Source organism: Eschrichtius robustus, chromosome 5 (assembly GCF_028021215.1).
Source record: "Eschrichtius robustus isolate mEscRob2 chromosome 5, mEscRob2.pri, whole genome shotgun sequence".
Lineage (NCBI taxonomy): Eukaryota > Metazoa > Chordata > Mammalia > Artiodactyla > Eschrichtiidae > Eschrichtius > Eschrichtius robustus.
Window position 1 is genome coordinate 58,539,359 of NC_090828.1, and position 21,734 is coordinate 58,561,092.

Here is a 21,734-nt window from a genome sequence, read left to right on the forward strand (position 1 = left end):
TTCTTAAAAGAATTAGTTGAAAAGTAGAGAGAAGAGGAAAATGACATTAGGGAACCTGAGGAACTGAAAGAGGAAAGATGCAGCCAGGAAGAAATGAGAACCAAAGAGAAAATCTACATGATTAGATGCTAAAATAGTATCAAACCCCTAAGCAGAGAAACAAGAAAAAAGGAGGGTTAAAAACAAAAACAAAACAAAAACCCCCAGGAAACAATCATAGCAACTAGGGAATACTGAATTTTTGAATACATTAAATGAAAACGACAAAAACCATCATAACCGAGCTTTTCAGTAACATCTTTTGGCTGATAATCTCAAGGCGTTATATGGCTTCTCGTTAATTAAGGCAAGGACAGAGGCGATCAGAGAACATCACAGAAAGAGGGATGTTGCCAGTGATTATCAGATAAATGCAAAAAGCTCAGGGGAACAATCTTTTGTGGTAAAGAAGTGCCAATCGGCGAGAAATGTTGATTTTTTTCCTGAGGCAATATCAAAGAGGTGTAAAGTAAAAAGAAGAAAATTAGGTTTAAGCACTTATAACAAATGATTTTAGGTATTCCCAGATGCTTTTTAACCGACGACAATCTGACCAGAACTACTCTTAGTGACTCCTAAGTCCAAATGGAGAGGAAAGCAACATTCAGTGCTTCTGTTCGACTCTAGGCTCCCTTCCCGGTATCCTATAGCTTCACGTCAAAGGCTCCAGACTCTCGGTTAACCCCGGAGGCGCCGGGGGAGAGATATATCCTCAAACGAACCCGATCCCCAGATGACCCTGGCTGGGTCCTTGTGTTCACGGAGCATCCTCCAGTGACTCTTCTTTCGAGTAACAGCTTCTCTCTGCGCCTCCACAAATCCCATTCAAGAAAAAACCGGGGATTTCATCTAAAACGCACACTGCCCCGCCCCTCCCTGGCTCCAGGAGGCCGCCTCCCGGGCGGCCCAGGCAGCTCCCAGCGGCCCGAGGCAGGAGGGGGGCGCGCCCCCGGCGCCCGCGCGCGCCCGTTGCCATGGGAACGCACGGGGCTACGCCGCCCTAGGGGGAGACGGGAGGAGGCGCGGCGGCAGATCCAGTGGGAGATGCTATCGCAAGATGGCGTCTGCGAGGCCGCGGGATGCAGAGTGAGCGCGCCCCGCCGGGGACTGCGAGACTGCTCCTCTCCCCGCCGCCGCCGCCGCCGCCGCCACTGCGGCGCCGCCTCTCCTCCTGCCATTGCGCCGCGGCCAAGCCTCCCCGCCTCGCAGGTACCGGCGCCCGCGCGCGCTCCGCGTAGTGCACAAATGGCAGCGACAAGTGCCGGCTCGCCGAGGGCTAGCGGGTCCCCCCTTGTCCGGGTGCGTCTGACAATAACGCGTAAATAACTTTTTCTTGCAGCGGTGCCCTGCCTCCCGGCCTGCAGCCTCCTCGCGCGCCCGCGCCCCCACCACGCCCCTCCGACTCCCCGCTCGCTCCGAGGTGTGAGCGCATCGGGCCGATGCGGTGATCTCCGGCCGGCCTGGAAGGAGCGCGTGGACCGGCGGGCGGCGGCGAGCAGTTGGCAAGCGCCTTTACAATGGCCCTGACCCTGTTTGGTAAGTGCAGCCCTTTGGCCGCGCCGCCGCAGGTGGGCCGCGCCGCGGGGCTCGGGGCCGTTGGCCGGGGCGCCTGGGGAGGGGACGCCGCAGGCAGTGTCGGGCGCGGGCCGGGGCCGCGGACTTGGGCCGCTCGGGGCCCCGGGCTCGCTCCCTCGCGCCTCTCCCATTGTTTCCTCTCCAGGCAGGGCCGATGGGCGTGTGCTCCCCTTGCCAATTCTGGGCAGGGAGGCTCTGAGGTCCTGGGTGTTTTGTAAACGTAGGATTCTCTAAGATGTCAACTTGGGAGCGAAGTTAGCTGGTTGTTTCCAAACCTATGTTTCTCAAGTCGGTAAATAAAGGTCCTGGAAAGTTTATTCATTTTGAACAAGATGTCTGTGCATCCCAACCTCCCTGGAATTGTCAAATGCCTGTGTTGATTCCTGTTGGATTTGGGGGGAATTTTTTGGACTCGGTATATTCCTTTGGAAACAAGAATGAGTGGTGAATTTATTTTAATATTTGCTAAAATTGAAAATGTTGCTCTAACAAATAGAGTAGACAGAAGAAAGTTGGTACTGAAGGTAAGTAGTCTCAGGTGAATATCTTTGAGTATTTTACAAAAGTGTTATTTCTGTGGTGTAATTACTGTAACATTATTTCAGTGGTTAAGACTTAAAGGTTGTTTTGCTTTGTTTTGTTTTTCCCCAGAGTCTGTAATGACAATGGGTTGGAAAGAAGGACTGAAAAAATACTTTATTTTCTTTTACAGAAACAGACTGTGGTACTTACGTACCTTGCTTTAAGAAAACTCAATATGTGAAAATTTAGATGGTCAAAGTATTCAGTTTTTCAAAGGAGGAAAGTCCAGTGATACATACTTGATAGCTACAAGGACAGTCTTAGTGAGTTACTCACAATATCAAGTTTCCAGTTACATTTTAATAATGTCATTTGATCAAGCACTTTACAGGCATCACATACCACAATGCTTTTTGATGTAAATACTTCAGAGTGAGTTAATCTGCTGAAATCAAAGAATTACTTTTAATTAACAATCTTATTTTTCAAATTAAATTTAGACCCGGAGAGGTTATTTCCCAAGGTCACATGGCCCTTTTTGTGGCAAAACTGAGCCTAGGACATAGTCTGTCAATCTTCAGTCTGGGATTATGCTTACTTACTTTGCCCAAATACCCACAGTACTAGAAATGGCATTTCTTATTTGGTGGTTCTCCATGAGTGTTTTAAAAATGTTTCTTCTTTCTCTGAAAGAAGTAATAAAAATCTCTTGTTTTTCAATACCTTGTATCAAATATGCATTACTTAGTAGAAGCATTTCCTTAAGTGTGGACTTCTTTTGGTATAGAAGTTAAAAATGATGGCTTTACTCATAGTTGATATTTTCTTTTGAAGAAGCATATATCTTACATTGTTGTAGCTAATACATAGTAGTAAAATCTACTGCAGTAAATTCTCTTTAAAGCTATTTTTGACTTTCCTTCCTAAAGAGATAGTCTGCATTTTCAAGGTTTGTTTTCAAAGATAAGATTTACGAATCAACGACTTTTAAAAGACTGACATTCTCGATGAATAAAACAGATAAATTGGGGAGACATGTGATGAGGCTCTTTTAAATGGATTCCTAAATTATTAAATCTTTAACTACTGAGGTAGAGGTGAGGAATGGAAGAGCTTGGAATTTGACCTCTAGAAGAAGGTACAAGAAACCACTCCCACCCCTCAGGATGAATAAAATATCTTTAAAATTTTAAAGTCATCTTGTGGGAATATAGAATTTAGTTTACAAAATCCAATTTGGTTACAATTTTTAAGAACATTTCTCTGTTGTAAAGCAAAGTATATCTGTGTGCAGAGGCAATTTTCTCAGTAACGATAGAGCAGCAGTTGATGTCAAGAGTGTGGCTGCACACCACTCATCAGTCATCTGAGATGTCAGTTAAAAATGTCGATTCCTTTGCCCAGAGACCCACAGAATCTGCATTTTTATTTTTATTATTTTTATTTATTTTTTATTCATTTTAACATCTTTATTGGAGTATAATTGCTTTACAATGGTGTATTACTTTCTGCTGTATAACAAAGTGAATCAGCTATACATATACATATATCCCCATATCTCTTACCTCTTGCGTCTCCCTCCCACCCTCCCTATCCCACCCTCCCTATCCCACCCCTTTAGGTGGTCACAAGGCACTGAGCTGATCTCCCTGTGCTATGAGGCTGCATCCCACTAGCTATCTATTTTTTTTTTTAAATTATTTATTTATTTATTTATTTTTTGGCTGTGTTGGGTCTTAGTTTCTGTGCGAGGGCTTCCTCTAGTTGCGGCAAACGGGGACCACTCTTCATCGCGGTGCGCGGGCCTCTCACTATCGTGGCCTCTCTTGTTGCGGAGCACAGGCTCCAGACGCGCAGGCTCAGTGGTTGTGGCTCACGGGCCTAGTTGCTCCGCGGCATGTGGGATCTTCCCAGACCAAGGCTCGAACCCGTGTGCCCTGCATTGGTAGGCAGATTCTCAACCACTGCGCCACCAGGGAAGCCCGCTATCTATTTTATATTTGGTAGTGTATATATGTCCATGCCACTCTCTCACTTCGTCCCAGCTTACCCTCCCCCCTCCCCGTGTCCTCAAGTCCATTCTCTACGTCTGCGTCTTTATTCCTGTCCTGCCCCTAGGTTCTTCATAACTTTTTTTTTTTTTTTTTTAGATTCCTTATATATGTGTTAGCATACGGTATTTGTTTTTCTCTTTCTGACTTACTTCACTCTGTATGACAGACTCTAGGTCCATCCACCTCACTACAAATAACTCAATTTCGTTTCTTTTCATGGCTGAGCAATATTCCATTGTATATATGTGCCACATCTTCTTTATCCATTCATCTGTCGATGGACACTTAGGTTGCTTCCATGTCCTGGCTATCATAAATAGAGCAGCAATGAACATCTCTGTGTCGTTCCAATTTTAGTATATGTGCTGCTGAAGCGAGCACGAATCTGCATTTTTAGAGGAAGGGGATTTTAAAGGAACTCCCCTGTGATTCTAAGGCACATTCAAGTTTAAGGACTATTATATTAATGTTAAATACTAGATTTGCTCAAACTTGCCCAGTTCAAAATAGCTTTTTGAATATGTTAAGAGCAGTCCGCAAGGGTTAGAAGAAATAGATTTTATTTTAGATAGTACTATTTAACTAATTGGTCTTAGTCAGAAGTACCTCATATCCCTTCTTAATAACCAACCTAGAACCGAGGAACAATGAAATAAAGTTCTAAGAGATGGTGAAGAGAAGGTAGGAACAAGAAACTAGACAGGTGTGACTTTTCAGCCATCAAGGTCAGAGCTCCATAGAGTTTCTACCTAAGCCTCCCCAAAGTAACCACTGCCAGAGCTGAGGAAAAAGCATCCTGTCAGGTCATCCCTTGGCAGGAATTTCTGTCATTTGTAGCTAAACGGAGCTCTGGTTTATAGCCTGGCCAACTGATGAGTTTGGGAACTCAGTTGCACTTCAGCTAGGCTAGCTAAACCTGAATAACTCTCTTCTCTACCTGGGTAGAATTGGCTCTGACATTGCCCCTGCTCCCCGCCTTTTTTTCTTCTTACCATTTATTCACCATCATCACTGCCATAGATCACTTCTAATATTTAGGATTACACTGTAATTTCTTACATTCTTTCCTCACACTCTTCTACTGCCATGGAAACCTTTCATTATGCTGCTCTTTTTGGCATCTTTCACTATCCTGACACACCTGCCTATGGGCATCTTGGCAGAGATCCCTTGGAGCAGTTAAATGGGAATGGAGTATTCTTTGTGATACAGTTAGGAAATGTTCTGATTTCCATGACTGTCCTGGCATTAAAATGTATTTTTAAAAAGACAACTGTATATTTTCAGTACGATTTATTTGACAAAAAGCTAATTTTATAGGAAACTCCCACTTGAATACACTCTCTGCTGACATTTTAATTTTTCAGACATTGCTCATCAAGGAATATGAGAGGGAGTTACCTAAGCAGCAGGGTGGTCCGATGGTGAGAGCCCAGCTACTTTTTTTAGAATGTTTCATCTTTTCAGCTGTCATTAAAATCACCATCCTTATTTAAGTACTTGTGCATATTCCTTCTTTAACTGGTGTCAAAAAGTTAACATTTCAGCTTAAAATTTTGTCTTTTAATGTTTGGAGACTTGGTACTATGTAAGAGAGATAAAAGAATTATAGTTGTTATAACTCTGATAGTCACCATCTGTGTACAGTGTAAGAGGAATGTTGGTTATGCAGTCTTTTGAGGCACATCTGTCCCTGCAAATAACCATCCTATAAGCATTCTAATCTTTGAAGATAGAAGATAGTGATATGTGTAATTACAAACATTTGACATATTTGTCAAGAAGAGTTTCAGTTTCTTTTAGATCAGTATTTTTCAACCTTGTTTTTTTTAAATTACCCTCTGTAAGAAGCCTTTTAGACATTTTTTCTTAATTGTTTTCTCCATGAGACTCTGTTTATGGACTGTATGTTTGTCTGGTTTATGCATAAAAAGAGTAAAGTTTTTTGACTCCCAGAAGCTAAGTTTTGCTCCCTTGAGGGCATTCTTACCCCCATTGAGAATACATGTTTTAGACTAATCTAAAGCAATCGTAAGATAATTAGTTAGGCAGAAAAATACTGTTTGGTTGTGCTTTATACATAATATAATATATATAATAATAGTTCTGAAGGAATGACATAAGGATGTCATAAGCTATGTTTTTCACCAGATTGATTTAACTTAAGTATTAACAGTTTGCTTCATCTTGAGAGCAGCCGTGACACAGAGTTCCTTGCTGGGGCTGGGGTGTGTGCAGCTTTTCTCAAAAGTCCCTCTAGTAATGATAATATCCTTTGATATGGGTAATTGATGTTTTCTCACTCTTATAAAGTGCCAGTAACAGCACCTTTAAAGAACTTTTTATCTGCAATATATAATCTAAATGAAGTCACTGAACTTGCTTTGCAAACCCGATGAAAGACAAATTCTCGAGTCTGGCCTTTGCAACCAATTACCAGTCATAAGTCATTCTTACACAGAAAATGATTCCCATAAACTTTGATTTTTTTATTTATTAATATTATCCTACTGTACTTAAAAAACAGAGTAGGAAAAACTAAGAAAGCAGAATGATGTAACCATATTTTATATTGAAAACTGATATTAAAAAAAGACTCATGTCTGATAAAATAAAGTTACAAATATACATTCCTAATTTAGCTCCTTATATTTAAAAAGCAGGATGAGTACTTTGTTAATATACTAAAACCACTGCTTTGTGTACTCTAAAAGGGTGAATTTTATGGTATGTGATTTCATCTCAATATAAGATTGTATTAATAAAATCATGGGGGGAGGGTAGGAAATCAGATTGAATAGAAGGAAAATTTACTTCACTTAAACTGTAAAAACAGAAAATACTATTTTTATTTTTATTTATTTTTAATTTGTTGTTGTTATTGTTGTTGAGTAACAGCTAATTTGTTCAGGATATAAGCTGATCACTTTTGTTCCAGCATCTTCTTTTGCACAGAATCTTGCACACATTAGGCAGTCAAAAGATACTTGCCAAATTGAATTAATGCTTCCCTTGTGACTTTCTGTATTATATTCAAAACCATAAAATAATGTCTGATGCCAAACCGTTAGATTAAAAGAGCCAGACACCATGGATTGCAAATAGAAAAAACTTCATTAAGAAAATACTATTTTTAAAAGAGTGGTTTTACATACAGGAAGCTTTAGAACTCTCCATGTTTTTAGAAAGTTTTTTTTTTTTTTCTTTTATTCCCCAAGGAACAAAAAACAAACTTAAAAATTGATACGTTAAGATACCCCTACCTGTTTTGAATGGTTGTTTTAAATTTAGAAAAGCAAGCACTTCTTGGAAAGACTTACTGCCAGACAATGGAGTAGTTTGGGGGAGAAGGGAAGATGAGTCAGGCCAGGCCTGCCGCCAGCAGCTTGGTGGCGTGGGACCACCTCATTGTGTTTCATCCAGCTGTGCTGAAAGTGGTTCCTTTCCCTTTCCACTGGGACTTTTTACCTTTGGATTTCATTGGACCTTGTATATTTCACGGTGTAAAGCAAGCAGAAAAAGGATGTTGTCCAAGAAACATATTATCTCCACTGGAATAGATTTTTATGACCACAAACTTGACATTTCAAAAACGGAATGCGTCCTCTTTAAACTGCTAATCTTTTCTGATTTTCCCATTTCTGCGATTAACACATAGCTTCAGCCTTTATTCTTTCTGTCTTGTACTTTTTATACAGAATGTTGTTTTTCAGCTCCTTAAGGGCTGTGAGATTACTTTGTCAGAGATGATTTTAGGATTTGAAGTAGCCTGTAATAGGGGGGACAGACAACAGGTATGTGGGTAGATGTCCATTTGAGGGTTATGTAAACATCTGCCTGACTGAAATATTTCCCCTGCAGGCCTTTTATGGCGAATGAATTTTACACCATTATATTAAAATTAAAGCATGATTTTTTAGCGTATTACCTGTAAAGAATAACATGCTAAATATAGATACTTATCTTCATATAGCATGGAAGAACAATTTTAATTTATGGACTGAAGATCTTAAAGTAGTAAGACAAGTGTTTTGACCGAGGGAGCTACACTGTAAGAGAAAAGAAAGTGGTGGAAGTTTTTGTTTGGAGGGTGGGGCATTACTAAGAGGGACCTGTGTTGTCGGTGGTGGTGTAATAAGCAAAGCAGTATAAAAGCTCGGGACATCTGGGGTGAGGGGGGAGGAGTGGATGATAGAGTGGGAGAAGGAAGCAGAAACAAGAAGCCTACTCTTTCATAATTTTCCTGAGGAGTAGCTCTGTAGCCTGGGGTGTATTTTCCTGTTTAGTGATTTGTTTACTCATCTGTTTGATGAATCAAGGGCCTAATATGTGCCAGGTATATATTAGTTCCTGTCCTCAAGGAACTTATCTATGCAGTGGATGGTGACAGAGAAAATGTGTAATGTGCCAGGGGGCTAATGCTGTGAAGGAAAATGAAGCAGGGTGAGGAGGACGGGGCTAGCTATGCAGCAGAGTGGGCAGGGAAGGCCTCACAGCAAAGGTGGATTTTGAGCAGAGACCAGAAGGAAGTAAGGGAAAGAGTCCTGTGAAAATGGGGAATCACCTCGTGGAACAGGCTTTAAGGCAGGGATGTGCTCAGCAGTTTGTTTTTTTTTTAACATCTTTATTGGAGTATAATTGCTTTACAATGGTGTGTTAGTTTCTGCTTTATAACAAAGTGAATCAGTTATACATATACATATGTTCCCATATCTCTTCCCTCTTGCGTCTCCCTCCCTCCCACCCCCCCTATCCCACCCCTCTAGGTGGTCCCAAAGCACCGAGCTGATCTCCCTGTGCTATGCGGTTGCTTCCCACTAGCTATATCTATTTTACGTTTGGTAGTGTATATATGTCCATGCCACTCTCTCACTTTGTCCCAGCTTACCCTTCCCCCTCTCCATATCCTCAAGTCCATTCTCTAGTAGGTCTGTGTCTTTATTCCCGTCTTACCCCTAGGTTCTTCATGACCTTTTTTTTTTTTTTTTCTTAGATTCCATATATATGTGTTAGCATACGGTATTTGTTTTTCTCTTTCTGACTTACTTCACTCTGTATGACAGACTCTAGGTCCCTCCACCTCACTACAAATATCTCAATTTCGTTTCTTTTTATGGCTGAGTAATATTCCATTGTATATATGTGCCACATCTTCTTTATCCATTCATCTGTCGATGGACACTTAGGTTGCTTCCGTGTCCTGGCTATTGTAAATAGAGCTGCTCAGCAGTTTTGAGAAACAGGGAGAAGGGCAACGTGGCTGGAGCAGAGTGAGCCGGGGAAGTGCTAGGAGGTGAAGGCAAAGAGACACCTGGGGAAGGAGTGTTGGGGGTCACAGATTATGTAGGGCCCTGACCGTAAAGCACGGTTAGGACTTCAGATTTTACTCGGAGTGAGATGGGAAGCTCGTGGAGGATACTTCCATAGCATGAAGTGCAGAGGAAAGGGCTTAGATTTTGGAGTAAGAGAGCTACGTTTAGTCCTTTCTCTGCCAAGTGTCAGCTCTAAATCCTAGTCTCATTTTCCTTATATGTAAACAGGGGCTATTAATTCCCTTAACAAGGTGGTTGAAGATACATAGTAGCTAATATTGTTACTAATATTATTATGATAACTATTAGCAAAGATCCAAGACCAACAGAGTTTCTCTGTTTTTTTCACAAGTCTGTTGACCCACTTGAAAAAGTGGTTCTGCAATATTTCTGTTTGTATGTGTGGCTAAATACATGTCACATGCCACTGTAGACTTTGTCTGGGAATGCTCTGGTAGAGCTCTGGTTCAGGGAGGTACAGGGAAGAGCAGATAGATTTCTGATAGTGCTGGGCACTTGGTACTTTCTAGTGCACTCTGAAAATGTAAAAAATACACTGGCCAAGGCTGACTTCTCTTTTGGGAGGTAATCCAGAATATAGTCAGATCTAGCCTCAGCCCTCGTGACACTTAAAGTATATCAAGGACTGTGAGCTCAATGGCTGGCACATAGTAGGTGCTTAATCCAAATTTATTGAGTGAATAAGTGAACGAGCGAAGAATAAACATGTAACAGTGGACTGTCACTCTATACACTTATCCTGTGAACAACCTTGAATCAGTTTAAACACTTATCTTTTTTCTTCCTTTATTATTTTGGGTTATTCTTGCTTATTGTATTAGTGTCCATAATTGGAAACTCAAACCTGCCTCTTAGAAATTTATTAGTCTAACAATTCACTTCCCTACCTGAAATCCTCCAGCGAGTCCCCATCACCATTAAGTCCAAATTCCCTAGTTTGCATATAAGGCTGGCAAGATAGGACTGCTGCTGGGAGTTCCCTGGTTGCCTAGTGGTTAGGATTCCGGGCTTTCACTCCGGTGGCCTGCGTTCAATCCCAACCACAAGCCACTCAGTGAGGCCAAAAAAAAAAAAAAAAAAAAAAAGATAGGACTGCTGCTTACCTATTTGGCCTCATATCTTATCCCCTCCTCAGAGTCTGTGCTTCAGGCATGCTGAAGGACTTGAAGTTTCAGAAGGGATTGTACCCAGCGTGGCTTTGGCATCATTGCTCAAGCCCTTCTTTGCCCCACTCCCCCTCTACACATCTCGCAAAACTCAGCTTGAATAGTCATCTCTTCTGTGTGGTCTTTGTGAGTTAGTTACACCTTTTCTGCCTCCATAGTGCCGTATATATGTCTCTGCCCTGCCACTTTTCATGTGGTGATATAATGGTTAGTTTATATTGTCCTATCTTCGCCGTTAGGTGAAGTTCCTTAGTGGGAAAGCTGTGGATTTCTTTCTGTCCTTAACAACTGCCACTGTGATGCAGCCACTCAATAGCTAAACAATAAAGGTTTGAATGAATGTATGATGTTACAGTAGTCTACTGTATTCCTTAAATTTGGAAGTTAATTTTAAGGCCCAAATCCATATGATACACACTCTCTATTTTTCATTATTTTTTTGTTCATTTCTTCATTTTTAAAAAAATTCGGTAAATGTGCCATCATACCATCCCTTGGTTCCATACTCTAATATGGAATCCCCAACTGGAAGCTCGCAAAGGCTTGAATAAAATGGAAATCTCTCTGGGAGCAGATTCTTTGAGGTTTAAATATAGTATTACTAAGCATCCGCAGATGTTTCTAAATTATTTGGTATAATTAGATAACAAATTCCGCTTCATTAAACCGTTGTTCCTTTTCATTTCAATAGTACAAAGGAATTGCACATAAAGTAGCTTGCTTTGTTCGTGCTTTACCCTCACAGTAGCGAACATAATCAAATTGAATAGGAATTCAGTATGAAAATGGCTAACTTAACCTTTTAGAGGTCAGAAGTAAAAACAATATAATCCTCTCATAATAATAAATTTGTGTGCTACATGAGCATTCCTATTACTTTTCGTATATTCATTAGAAGAGCAGATATAAGCAACAGTTTCAGCATTCATATTTTTAAGTGGAAAGAAAAGGAAAATTTTATTTATTACTTATTAATACCTCTCATTGTTCCAGAAAGAATTTGAGGTGGTTTCCCAAAAGATACAATGCAAGAGGGTTAAAAACAGTAAGTGTGGGAATTCGTTTTTCTCTGTCTTGTATCATTAGTTCCTTCCTGTCCCCTGAATCCTGGATCATTTCCCTCTGATTACAGCCATGCTTTCCTATTCTGTATGAGGGCGTTAGAACCCTCTCATGCCATCCTAAGTTATTAGTGGCCCTCTTCTTACCAGAGGTTTGTTGAAATGGCATTCTGTATAGCCCCCCACCCTTCTCCTCTACACTCTCTCTTCCCGGCCACCATATTTTATCATTATTGGTTATGAGACATTTGTGAATGAATGTCATTAATCTCTAGTGAAAAAAAGATTGACAACTGTGAAAGGAAAAACTTTTCTGACACTTGTTGAAACAACAAGGAAGACTTTCTTCAAGACTATCACAATAGGAGAGCGAGATCAGGCTTGACTCCGAATATAAGAACAAGTGGGGATTTATAGTCAAGGAGCAGATTGGTGGGGGGGTGATCAGTGGATGGAAAATTACTAAGAGGAGACAAGGATAGGGGGAGTTCTTGTTAAACTGACCTATAACAGGATTCTTGCTGAGGGCAGGCCAGGTGGTCAAATATCAAGGGCCGGGGCGAGGAATTTGATTAGGTATCAGGAGGGATCAGGTATCAAGGGTGCGGGATTCTTTCTAAAGTGACTTAGAATTGTTGCTAAAACTGGGCAGTGCAGGCTTGGCAAGGCCAGGGGTGAAGGTTGAGCCCTTTAGAAATGGGCTTAGAGGAGCCTAACTAAAGTTTGGCCAAGAAGAGCCTCCATTCTGCTTCTGTTTGGAAGTGCTTTATCAATTCATAGCCAGTAAACAGTGGCTTCTCCATAGTCATCATGTTTGATCTTTTTGCACTATTTGCTATTTTTGATTGCCTCTTTCTTCTTGAGACTTTTTTCTCGTCTTTCAAACATTGTATTCTCTAGCTATTCTTTTCTTCCCTTTCACTGTTCCTCAGTTTTCTCTTGTTTGCTCCCCTAACTGTTACTGCTTTTCAGGAATGGACCTTCCTTTCTCACTTGGGAATATATAGGCTTCAGCAGTGAGCACTGTGTGGGCGATTCCCAAGTCTCCATCTCCAGCTCTGCCCTTCCATGCCCTCCAAATCGCTCTCAGGATTTCCTGCGGACACTTCTGACTCCACACATTCCCAGCCCCAAATCCTTAGCTTTTGCCCTTCTGTCCTCCCTCCCCTTGCCTCTAGTACCCAATCAGCTGCTAACTCTTGCAGCTTGATCTCTGCAATAGCTTCCTTTCTATTCCTTTCTCTATTTCCAGCTCTTGCTCTGACTTTCGTTTCAGTGCTGCAATCCATACCCTCCGCCTCCTGCCACCCATTCAGAAGGAATACCTTCATCTTCTGAATTCTTTATCATTTTATCCATGAATCTCCTGTGACATTTGTCAATGTGTTCCTTTCACAGTAGTAATGTATCTTTATCATATGTTTTCTAGGCTAATGGTTCCTATAAGGGAAGAGTCATTCTCATTTCTGTACTCCTTACCATGCTTGCTTGGCACAGTGCTTCACACATAGCAGGTGCTCAAAAAATACTTAAGCGAATAAAAGAGTTATTAAACCACAGTACTTCCATAGTTGAACAGTTTCCAGGGTAGAAATATAAAGCATTCTCTAATTTTTTCTATAACTTTATAATACTTTAAACAAGTTAACAATAGTAAGCATATCTCAGAATCTCTCATATATTGTTTTTGTTGTCTGATGATCTTATTTTCAGTCTTTAAAGGAAGAAATGCATATATTCCTGCAGTATTGATGCATGTCAAGGGCAGATATGTCATTTACTTTGTGATTGGTTGCTTTTGTTAGCTTGACTTTTTCCAAAAGTTTCTGGTGAAATTCTGGTTGAATTTATACTGCTTTTTATTCTATAGAAATCCTCTTAATCCTGGAGAAGGGCACTAAACAATAGATACTACACACACAGGGCTTGTTAATCTAGGTTGTTTTGCTGGTCCCTTTAATGTTGCATTGTGTCCAGTATTCACCTGAAAACAGAATACTCTCCCTCCTTGTGGAGAGACCGTGCTAAAAGTAAGAGACATGATGGGTTCTCCTGGTTTCATATATGTTCTCTGCTCTTTTAGACTTTCTCAGGCCATTAGCAAGGAGATGGTGAAGAGCCCTACCCTGTTCAAGCTCCCTTTCAGGACTCGGTGGGTTAGCCAAATTCATAGGACATTTGTATATTAGTCCGCCATTTGGAAACTAGCTTATTAAGGGTTTCTAAAGTTGCTGAATAGAAGTCACTAAGCAGTGGACCAAAAAGCTAATGCTAGTGATTGTTTTTCAGAATGTGCTGAAACCCAAAAAGAAAGATGAAGTCTGTGGTTTATAGGACATTTCATGTATTGACAGTAATACTTCATTTCATTGTGAAAAATTTTTTTATGAAAATGATTTTGCCACTCCTGTAAGTTGCTTTTGGTGATCCTACCTATTTAAGTCTTTGGATGACATTTGTTAGTATTCTCAGGTTTAGATGTTATAAAAATGCTCATTATGTATGTGTGCAAAGTATGTAGTTAAAGATGAGAGCCATAAAAGCAAAGTTCGTGTGTTTTTTCTTCTTCATAACTTTTAAAAGTGAACCAGAGACTTTTAAGTTATATTCTTTGAATAAGAAATGATTCTCAACTTGTCATTTCACTCTTTTAGTTGAACTTAAAAGGATAAATTATTTCTGAAGAACAAGAAAAAAGAACAAGATGGATTAATCATACAGTAATAAAAAGAAAGGAGGAAACAGACGTTGCTCTACAGTAGGGAGACTTGCAGAATACTTAAGAGGCCTGTCGTCCTGAATTTTCCAGACAGATGGCTCTGCAGTTCTCTGGAGAGACAAGAGCCTCTTTCTTGGGCCGCCCCTGCCCCACCTGCTGTTCTACGTCTCTCCAGACAGAGGAGCTCGTGCTCTCTCTTTTTTCTCAGTCTTTCACACAACTTGGGGAAGGATGGGAGGGAAGGAGCAGTGGTTGCACACGCAGATCCCTTGTTTCTCTGGGGTGAGACCTCATTCAGCTCCAGGTGCCTTTTGACTTCACTCCTCTAATCAAAACTTTTCTCCTTTCATCTTGTTTTTCAGTTATCATAATTGACCTTAGGGAAAACAGAGGCATTTGAAAACTTAAAAATGATATTTTGAAGTAATTTTCACTTAATCAAAAGTTAATAAAAGTCTCTACAGAAAATATCCAACGTTTTCAGGTCCTGTAATAAGCTATTTTCCGTTACCAGGAGAAGAAGGAACATTAACGTATGCTACGTGTATTAATGTTAGATAATTTGCAAAAGATCTGTCCCAAGTAGTTTTTTCATTAGTAACGTTACATTTAAAATAAATAGGCATTTTTTTTTTAACCAGGGAATGAGAGAGATCTTGCAATGCAAACTACAACTCTTTGATGAAATAAATTAAAAAAAAATTTATTTTATATTGAAGTATAGTTAGTTGATTAGCAATGTTGTGTTAGTTCCAGGTATACAGCAGAGTGATTCACTTATACATATACATGTATCTATTCTTTTTCAAATTCTTTTCCCATTTAGGTTATTACAGAGTACTGAGCAGAGGGATAGATTGGGAGTTTGGGATTGACATGTACACACTGCTGTATTTAAAATAGATAACCAGCAAGGACCTACTGTATAGCACAGGGAACTCTGCTCAAAATGGGCACTTTTAATATGCTGCTTACTATGTATTTTCAGCCGCCATAATTAGATGGCAAGGTACAATTTTTATTTATTTTAAAATTTAAACAGAAGGCTTATGGAAATATAATTAAGCTCCATTTAATGAATAGTCCCTAGATTGAGAGATCAAGAATTTATAATATCTAATTTTTTTTTTAATTGAGAAAATGCAGCCACTTTTAATAATAAATTCTCTCAATCAGCACTTTTTCAAACTTACGTTATGGTTTTAAGGCAGACTTAGAAATGGTAATATAAACTGAAATGAGTGAAGTCTACCACTTTAAACTCTCATGTTCTATATTTCCGATCTATTTCCTTAAGTTATATCCATCTGAAACTTTGTCCTAATTATAAAAATACACTGTTAATGCTGAAAACGTGAATGAACTGGTATATTTAACACTGTACTATCATTTTACATACTCTTTTCTAAAGAAAGCAAACCAAAGATGAAATTTAATAGTCTTCACATTTTATTTTCCAGTGCCTTATTATAAAAAGATTCATAGCTCCTGAGAAAGCTGCTATAGAAATAATGTTATCTATCATATTGTCACAAGGCAACTAAAATATTATGGTAGTTATGTTGTAAATAGTCATTTATAAAACTCTAATAAGAAAAAAGTCATTGTGGTGGGCCAAAGAAAACATATTTTGGGGTTGGTGGTGAGGCAACTCTAGGCCACTATGTAAATTTAGAATATTAATATTTCATCTTTAATATAATATGAAAAAATAAAACGATGCTGTCTCTAAAGTCTAAAGAGGATCATATGAGCCTGACTCTGGGGCATCTTCACATACTATGTACCTTAACTCCTAACTCAACTTGTAAACTTTTGCTTATAAGACACACACACAGCGGATCTATGAATGTATCTATTTATTAGTTCCACTAAACTTTAGAATTCTTGTTAACTTTTGTGATTTAGTTCTTATAAACAACAGAAGGCCTCTATTTTGCAAGGTACTATCCTAAGACTGTTTGCTACATTACAAAATTAGGAGAATTATTCTAACTTCTCCACTGACTAAATGCTCTTAAAATTCCTTTGGTATATAAGATTCTCAAGCTTCATAATTGCATAATATATCTTTCCAGCCTGACTCCTGAGGATGCTCTTAAGATCAGATGTGATGGTTTGGCTATAAATATTCCAAGTGCTTTAGAAGAAGGATCATAAATTCACAGATGTACTTCATTACAGTTATTGGTATTTGGGCCCTGGAAAACTGAATAGTTTGATTTAAATTAAAGTAACATTTTGAATATTAAGAACATTGTATTGAATATTAGAATGACTTGCTTCTGGAACTGTACTGATGAATAGAGTGAAAACATTTTCTAGGGAGTCCACAAGATGGCGCTTGCCAACCTGTTTCCTCGGTTTTTCCTTACCTTAAGGAAATTTGGCAACAATTTAAGAAGGAATATCTAAATATTAATGTATTTTAAATGCTAAAGCTTAGATTTCCAGAAAGCTTGACTCCTTAAAATTGATGAGCTTCAATTTAACGTTTTGGAAAGTGCTCATTTCTAATATCGGAACTAAGAGTCTTTGCTAAAGAGTTTAAGGTTACTTTGAAAACACACTGGGATCTGTATAATACAAGGGCTGCCTCCATTCACTCCATTCACCTCTATTTTTATTCACACCTATTTTTAAAGAATATGTGATTCTTTAATATGTGATTTGTGAGACATCTAGTCTATATGCATGCATAGTTTCTAGACATCTTAAACGATTGATGTTTGTAAGGACCTGGCCAGTAGTAATTGTTCTAAAATAAACAGGAAGGTGTAGTTGGAATATAGTTTAGAATTTCTAATTATGAATGAGATTTAATAAGTGGAACAGTAATGAAGAGTAACAGGAACCCACCCAGTCATAATATGGATTATATTAGGCTTCATTTTTACTCTTGTGCCTTTAGCATTTAATTAATACTGTTTTACATGTTTACTGTTTACATTAACATTATTAGGGAAGGGAATCATATTAAAATTATGTTGGGGTTGGTAAGGAAAGTTTTATATTTGTTTATTGTTTTGTGAAATCCTGTGCATAATTTCAAAGAAAAGAGCTATATTCATAAAAAACTTAAGAAGGTATATCCAGTAAAATTTAGAGCAAATTAGGTTTAGGTCTGTAGCATTCCATAAGTCTGATTTTTTCTTAGCCTCATCATAAAAGTAGTCAATAGAATCAAAAGAGTGGTCAGTAGGATCAAAGGCCTGTCATGAAATAAGAACAGTAAAAGGAATTTTCTGTTGAAAACGAAGTCAAACTTGGAAAATCTAAATTAAAGCTTACAATCAAATATTTTAGATGATTGGGAAAGTAGTCATTTTTCACCATTCTTATGAAGGTTTGTGGAAAAAGAATCTTGCGTATATGGAGAAAGAATCACTAAGGGTTTCTTTTCAAAAACAATTACCGTACATGCTGGCTGCTAAGCTTGCATAATGACTGTGTTCCGTGGGTAGGCTGCACATTGAGACCATTCCTTTGTCAGCTTTCCCTTTCCTGTGTCAAGGCTTCAGTGTTCGGTTTCAGGTTGCCATCATTTACATCATACTGTTTTGCACAGGATCGCCTTTAAAAAGGCTTATGTAACACAATCTCTTTAAAGTTCAGTAGTTTTCATTGAATTTATGTAAACATTGAATCTAAGCTAAATTAGTTTCTGAGCTAAGGGACTTCCTGAGAAACGCTGGTCAAAGAAATGTAGCACGGGAACAGATGTAGGGGATGTACACATAGCACACAGGGCTGATTCATCCATTGGCATCTTTGAGTGCTGAGATCTTAAGATTTCATTTTTAAAGTGCTTAGATTGTTTTTCCATTGATAAAATGAAGATTGTGCTTTCAAGTGTGCCTGTTTCCAGGTTTTTCCCTAGAATTCTAAAAAAGTTCTGAAAAAAAATCAAGCAATAAAATTCCTTTCTTTATGTCTTTAAATTCACAGTCCACATTTGAGACCAAGTGAAAATGAAATAGCTCAAACTGAAATGTGTTCTTTGTGGGTCTTTCCCATCACATCTTTAGAAAATGTAGACATGGATATAATTGTCAAGGAAAGGATTTGTCTTTTCAGTTGGTTGACTGACTTTTTTTTTTGTTTCTAGAATACATGAATTCTAAAGCTTGATTTAGACTTAGATACAATTTACTCATTTCTTCTTCTAATCTCTAACAGTGGCCTGTTAAATTTGAGATTTTTGGCCCTGAGATTTTTTGGCCCATGACAAACACTATTTGAGATAATTATTGCACCCTCTGATCAAGTTGTACTTGATCAATAGAACTACCGACGTTATCCTAATAACTGTGGAACTGTAAGGAGCCATGTTTATTTATTCCCTAAGGATTATTTTTCATTTTGAAGTGTCATATACATACAGAAAAATGTACAATACATAAGCATATTTAAGTAAAATACACAAATATCAATAAATAAAAATAGTAAAATTTAGGTGTCATAAGCTTGATGAATTATTACAAAGTGAACATACCCGTGTAACGACTACTCAGGTCAAGAAATACAACATTGCCAGCATCCTAGATAGTCCCCTTTGGAACCCTTCCTAATCGCTATCCCCTCCAGCCTCCCCAAAGTTTATTACTATTCCAACGTCTAACACTATAGATTTAATTTTGCCTGTTTTGTTTTTTTTTTTTTTTAACAACATTTTTTCTTTTTGGTGGTGAGGATGAAATGCTTTTTCATACGAGAGTCTTTAGTAGAGTCCAATTCAACCCGGTAAAATGCTTCTGAATCTCATAGAAGGGGAGGGAGTTGTGTATGTGGGGAAACACTGTATTTTTAAAATGCATTTTAAATTATAAATTTAAAAAATGAACATGGTATTTCCTGGCATATAACTATCTGTTTTAAATAGCTGAAAGATGTCAATGACAGATGAAGGTATGTGCTGTTGCCAACAGAAAAAGGGACCTACAGCACCACAACCTCACATTTGTTTTTCACACTTGCTGCCAAAGGCAGAGGAGAATAAATAGGTGGGGTTAGGGATTGCTGGGGGACATTTGTGGGTCATAAACTGATATAACCATAAGCGTGGCATTTCTTTGAACTCAGAAAAAATTATTTATTATTGCTTTCCTTAGTTAATGGACAGAGTGCTGATGAACAGAGATGTCACGTTTGGAAAACTGCATTGAATTAAGGAGTGTTCGGACTCATAAATTCGTTAACACAAATGGGAAGAATTTTTTTTTTATTACTGTGGTAGATATGTTCAGGCAGTCATAGAAGGGATGCTGAATAGCCTGGGCAATGTTTTTGTACTTCACTTAGTGGGAGTTTCAGTAGGTGTGACCTTACTGAGAAGTTAAGTTGCTTTGTCATATGAAAATATTTGTTAAAGGGATGTTTTCAGTGACAAAAGATAATGGTCCTGTGAATGATACGGTAGCTTCTGCGGTGCTTTATGGCCTTGGTGCTGAGGACCTTCACATAATTTTACCTGTCTTCTTTTTAGCCCAGTCTCTTGGATATATGCCTGTGGAATTTTTTAGTTTATCTCAGAACTCTTGCTTTATCATCACTTTGCAAAATGACATGTCTACATAGATGTTATTATTATAAATATATGAACAAAGACCAAAGTATTAGAATTCTTATCCAACTTGAAGTTAAAGAGCCAGATTAGCTTCCTCAGTCAGTTGCTTAAATAGATCTTAGAGCACATTAAGAGATATCATTTGATGATGGCACCTTTCTCCAATTGGGTCCCTCCTCTTGCCGGATATGGATTAGCCTATACCCAAGGTGCAAAATTTGGCCAAATTTCACATTCCAAGGTGATTCTCAAACCAACCTGTATGGAAGTTTTAAGCTCTTTTTCAATTTGCAAATTAGTTTGAAGTCGAGCTGCTTACTTTACTGTTCCCACCTAGGAAGTGTCTTCTGTTTAGTTGCAAAATATATTTGGGGCTTTTCCTTCAAATTTTACATGATTACAAATCACTGGAAGAGTGATAATTTCATTACAGGCATTTCTTATATAAAAAATATAAAGGCTTAGGTTCATTTTCTAGTTCACAACAGTTAACCCATTAAAAAAATAATTATTTTAGTACATGATATGCTTTTTGGATGATGACTGCTAATTGTTACTGATTCATTAGTTGTGGTTGAGGAAAAACAACATCCTAATCACTTTTAGGAAACCAGGTATACCTCATGTGAATTTCTTTTTTTTTTAAATCATTTGTACTTTCCAATGTACTTTAAGCTTGATTATTCAACCCTTTTCTTTTAAACCAATGATGCATGTTCCCATTTGAAAACAGTTTTAAAATCATAATAAATAAAGGCTGTAAAATTTCACATGGAAAAAACACGACTTCAGGTATTTTTATGTTATGGAGACTCATAGTGTCAGAGAAACAGAACTAAATGTAGTGCTTACAAATGTGATCAAATGCAACTGCAGCAGGAAATTTAACTGATATGTGGGGGGTTGTGGCCTTTTTTTTTTTGCATATCGAGTAAATAAGCAAACAAACCAAACATTTGTTCCTAGGGTAAAAGCTTTTTTTTCCTTCTAAATCTTGATGTTGGATGTTTCTCCCTTCTGGGTGAAATGAAGATTGCAGAAGTTGTGTTGGTCAGTGTTACTAGCCTGTCTTTTTCTCAGAGCATTAGCTAAAAAGCATTAGCTTTTATTAAGTGTATTTAGACTTGACAACAAGAATAATGCCCTAATAACATAAAAGTTATGTTATGCTAATAACAGCCAACAGTTCCAGTTTTGTTTTTTGTTTTTTTGTGTAGAAGCATTTCTACTCTTAGGGCTTGCATAACTTCCCCATCCCCAGAGAAAAGCGTGAGTCAGCTGGTAATACAAAAATTCCAGAATTTTAAATCTTGGCATAAAATTTCTGTGAAAGGATGCGCCATGTTAATCCTGTGTGCATCCTAAGTGTTGCTTTGTACCCCTTGGGCTACAGGTGGCCAGAGCCTGCCACTAGACAGGTTTCCTGGGTTGACTGTAGGAAAAAAGGAATGGAGGACTGAGATTCTGGCTTGAGTGATATTATTAGGTTGACCTTGCCTTCTTTTAACATAAATACTTAGCTTATAATCCACAAAACCTCTCATTGCTCATGAGTATTTTATCAAATGAGATAATTACTGTGTGTATCAGGAACAAGTTATTATGGTTGATAATAATACCTCTCATTTTTCTACATCACTTAATAATTTTGTTTCCAAAGCTCTTTCTCTTTCATTGTAACTCCACTGAATCCTCTGTG

At 38.5% G+C, this 21,734-nt stretch overlaps 1 protein-coding gene across 2 annotated transcripts in view; it reads left to right on the plus strand.

Annotated features, from left to right (window-relative positions):
• The first annotated feature begins 1,059 nt into the window (after positions 1-1,059).
• Positions 1,060-21,734, plus strand: part of CHN1 (chimerin 1) — a 203,547-nt gene continuing 182,872 nt past the window's right edge. Inside the window, exons 1-2 of one of the 2 annotated variants that reach the window (XM_068544885.1) lie at positions 1,060-1,248; positions 1,379-1,575. In XM_068544885.1, the coding sequence (XP_068400986.1) occupies positions 1,557-1,575 (19 nt within the window). In that variant the 5' untranslated portion in view covers positions 1,060-1,248; positions 1,379-1,556. The remainder of the gene's footprint in view (positions 1,249-1,378; positions 1,576-21,734) is intronic. The other variant, XM_068544886.1, reaches the window with a different exon arrangement.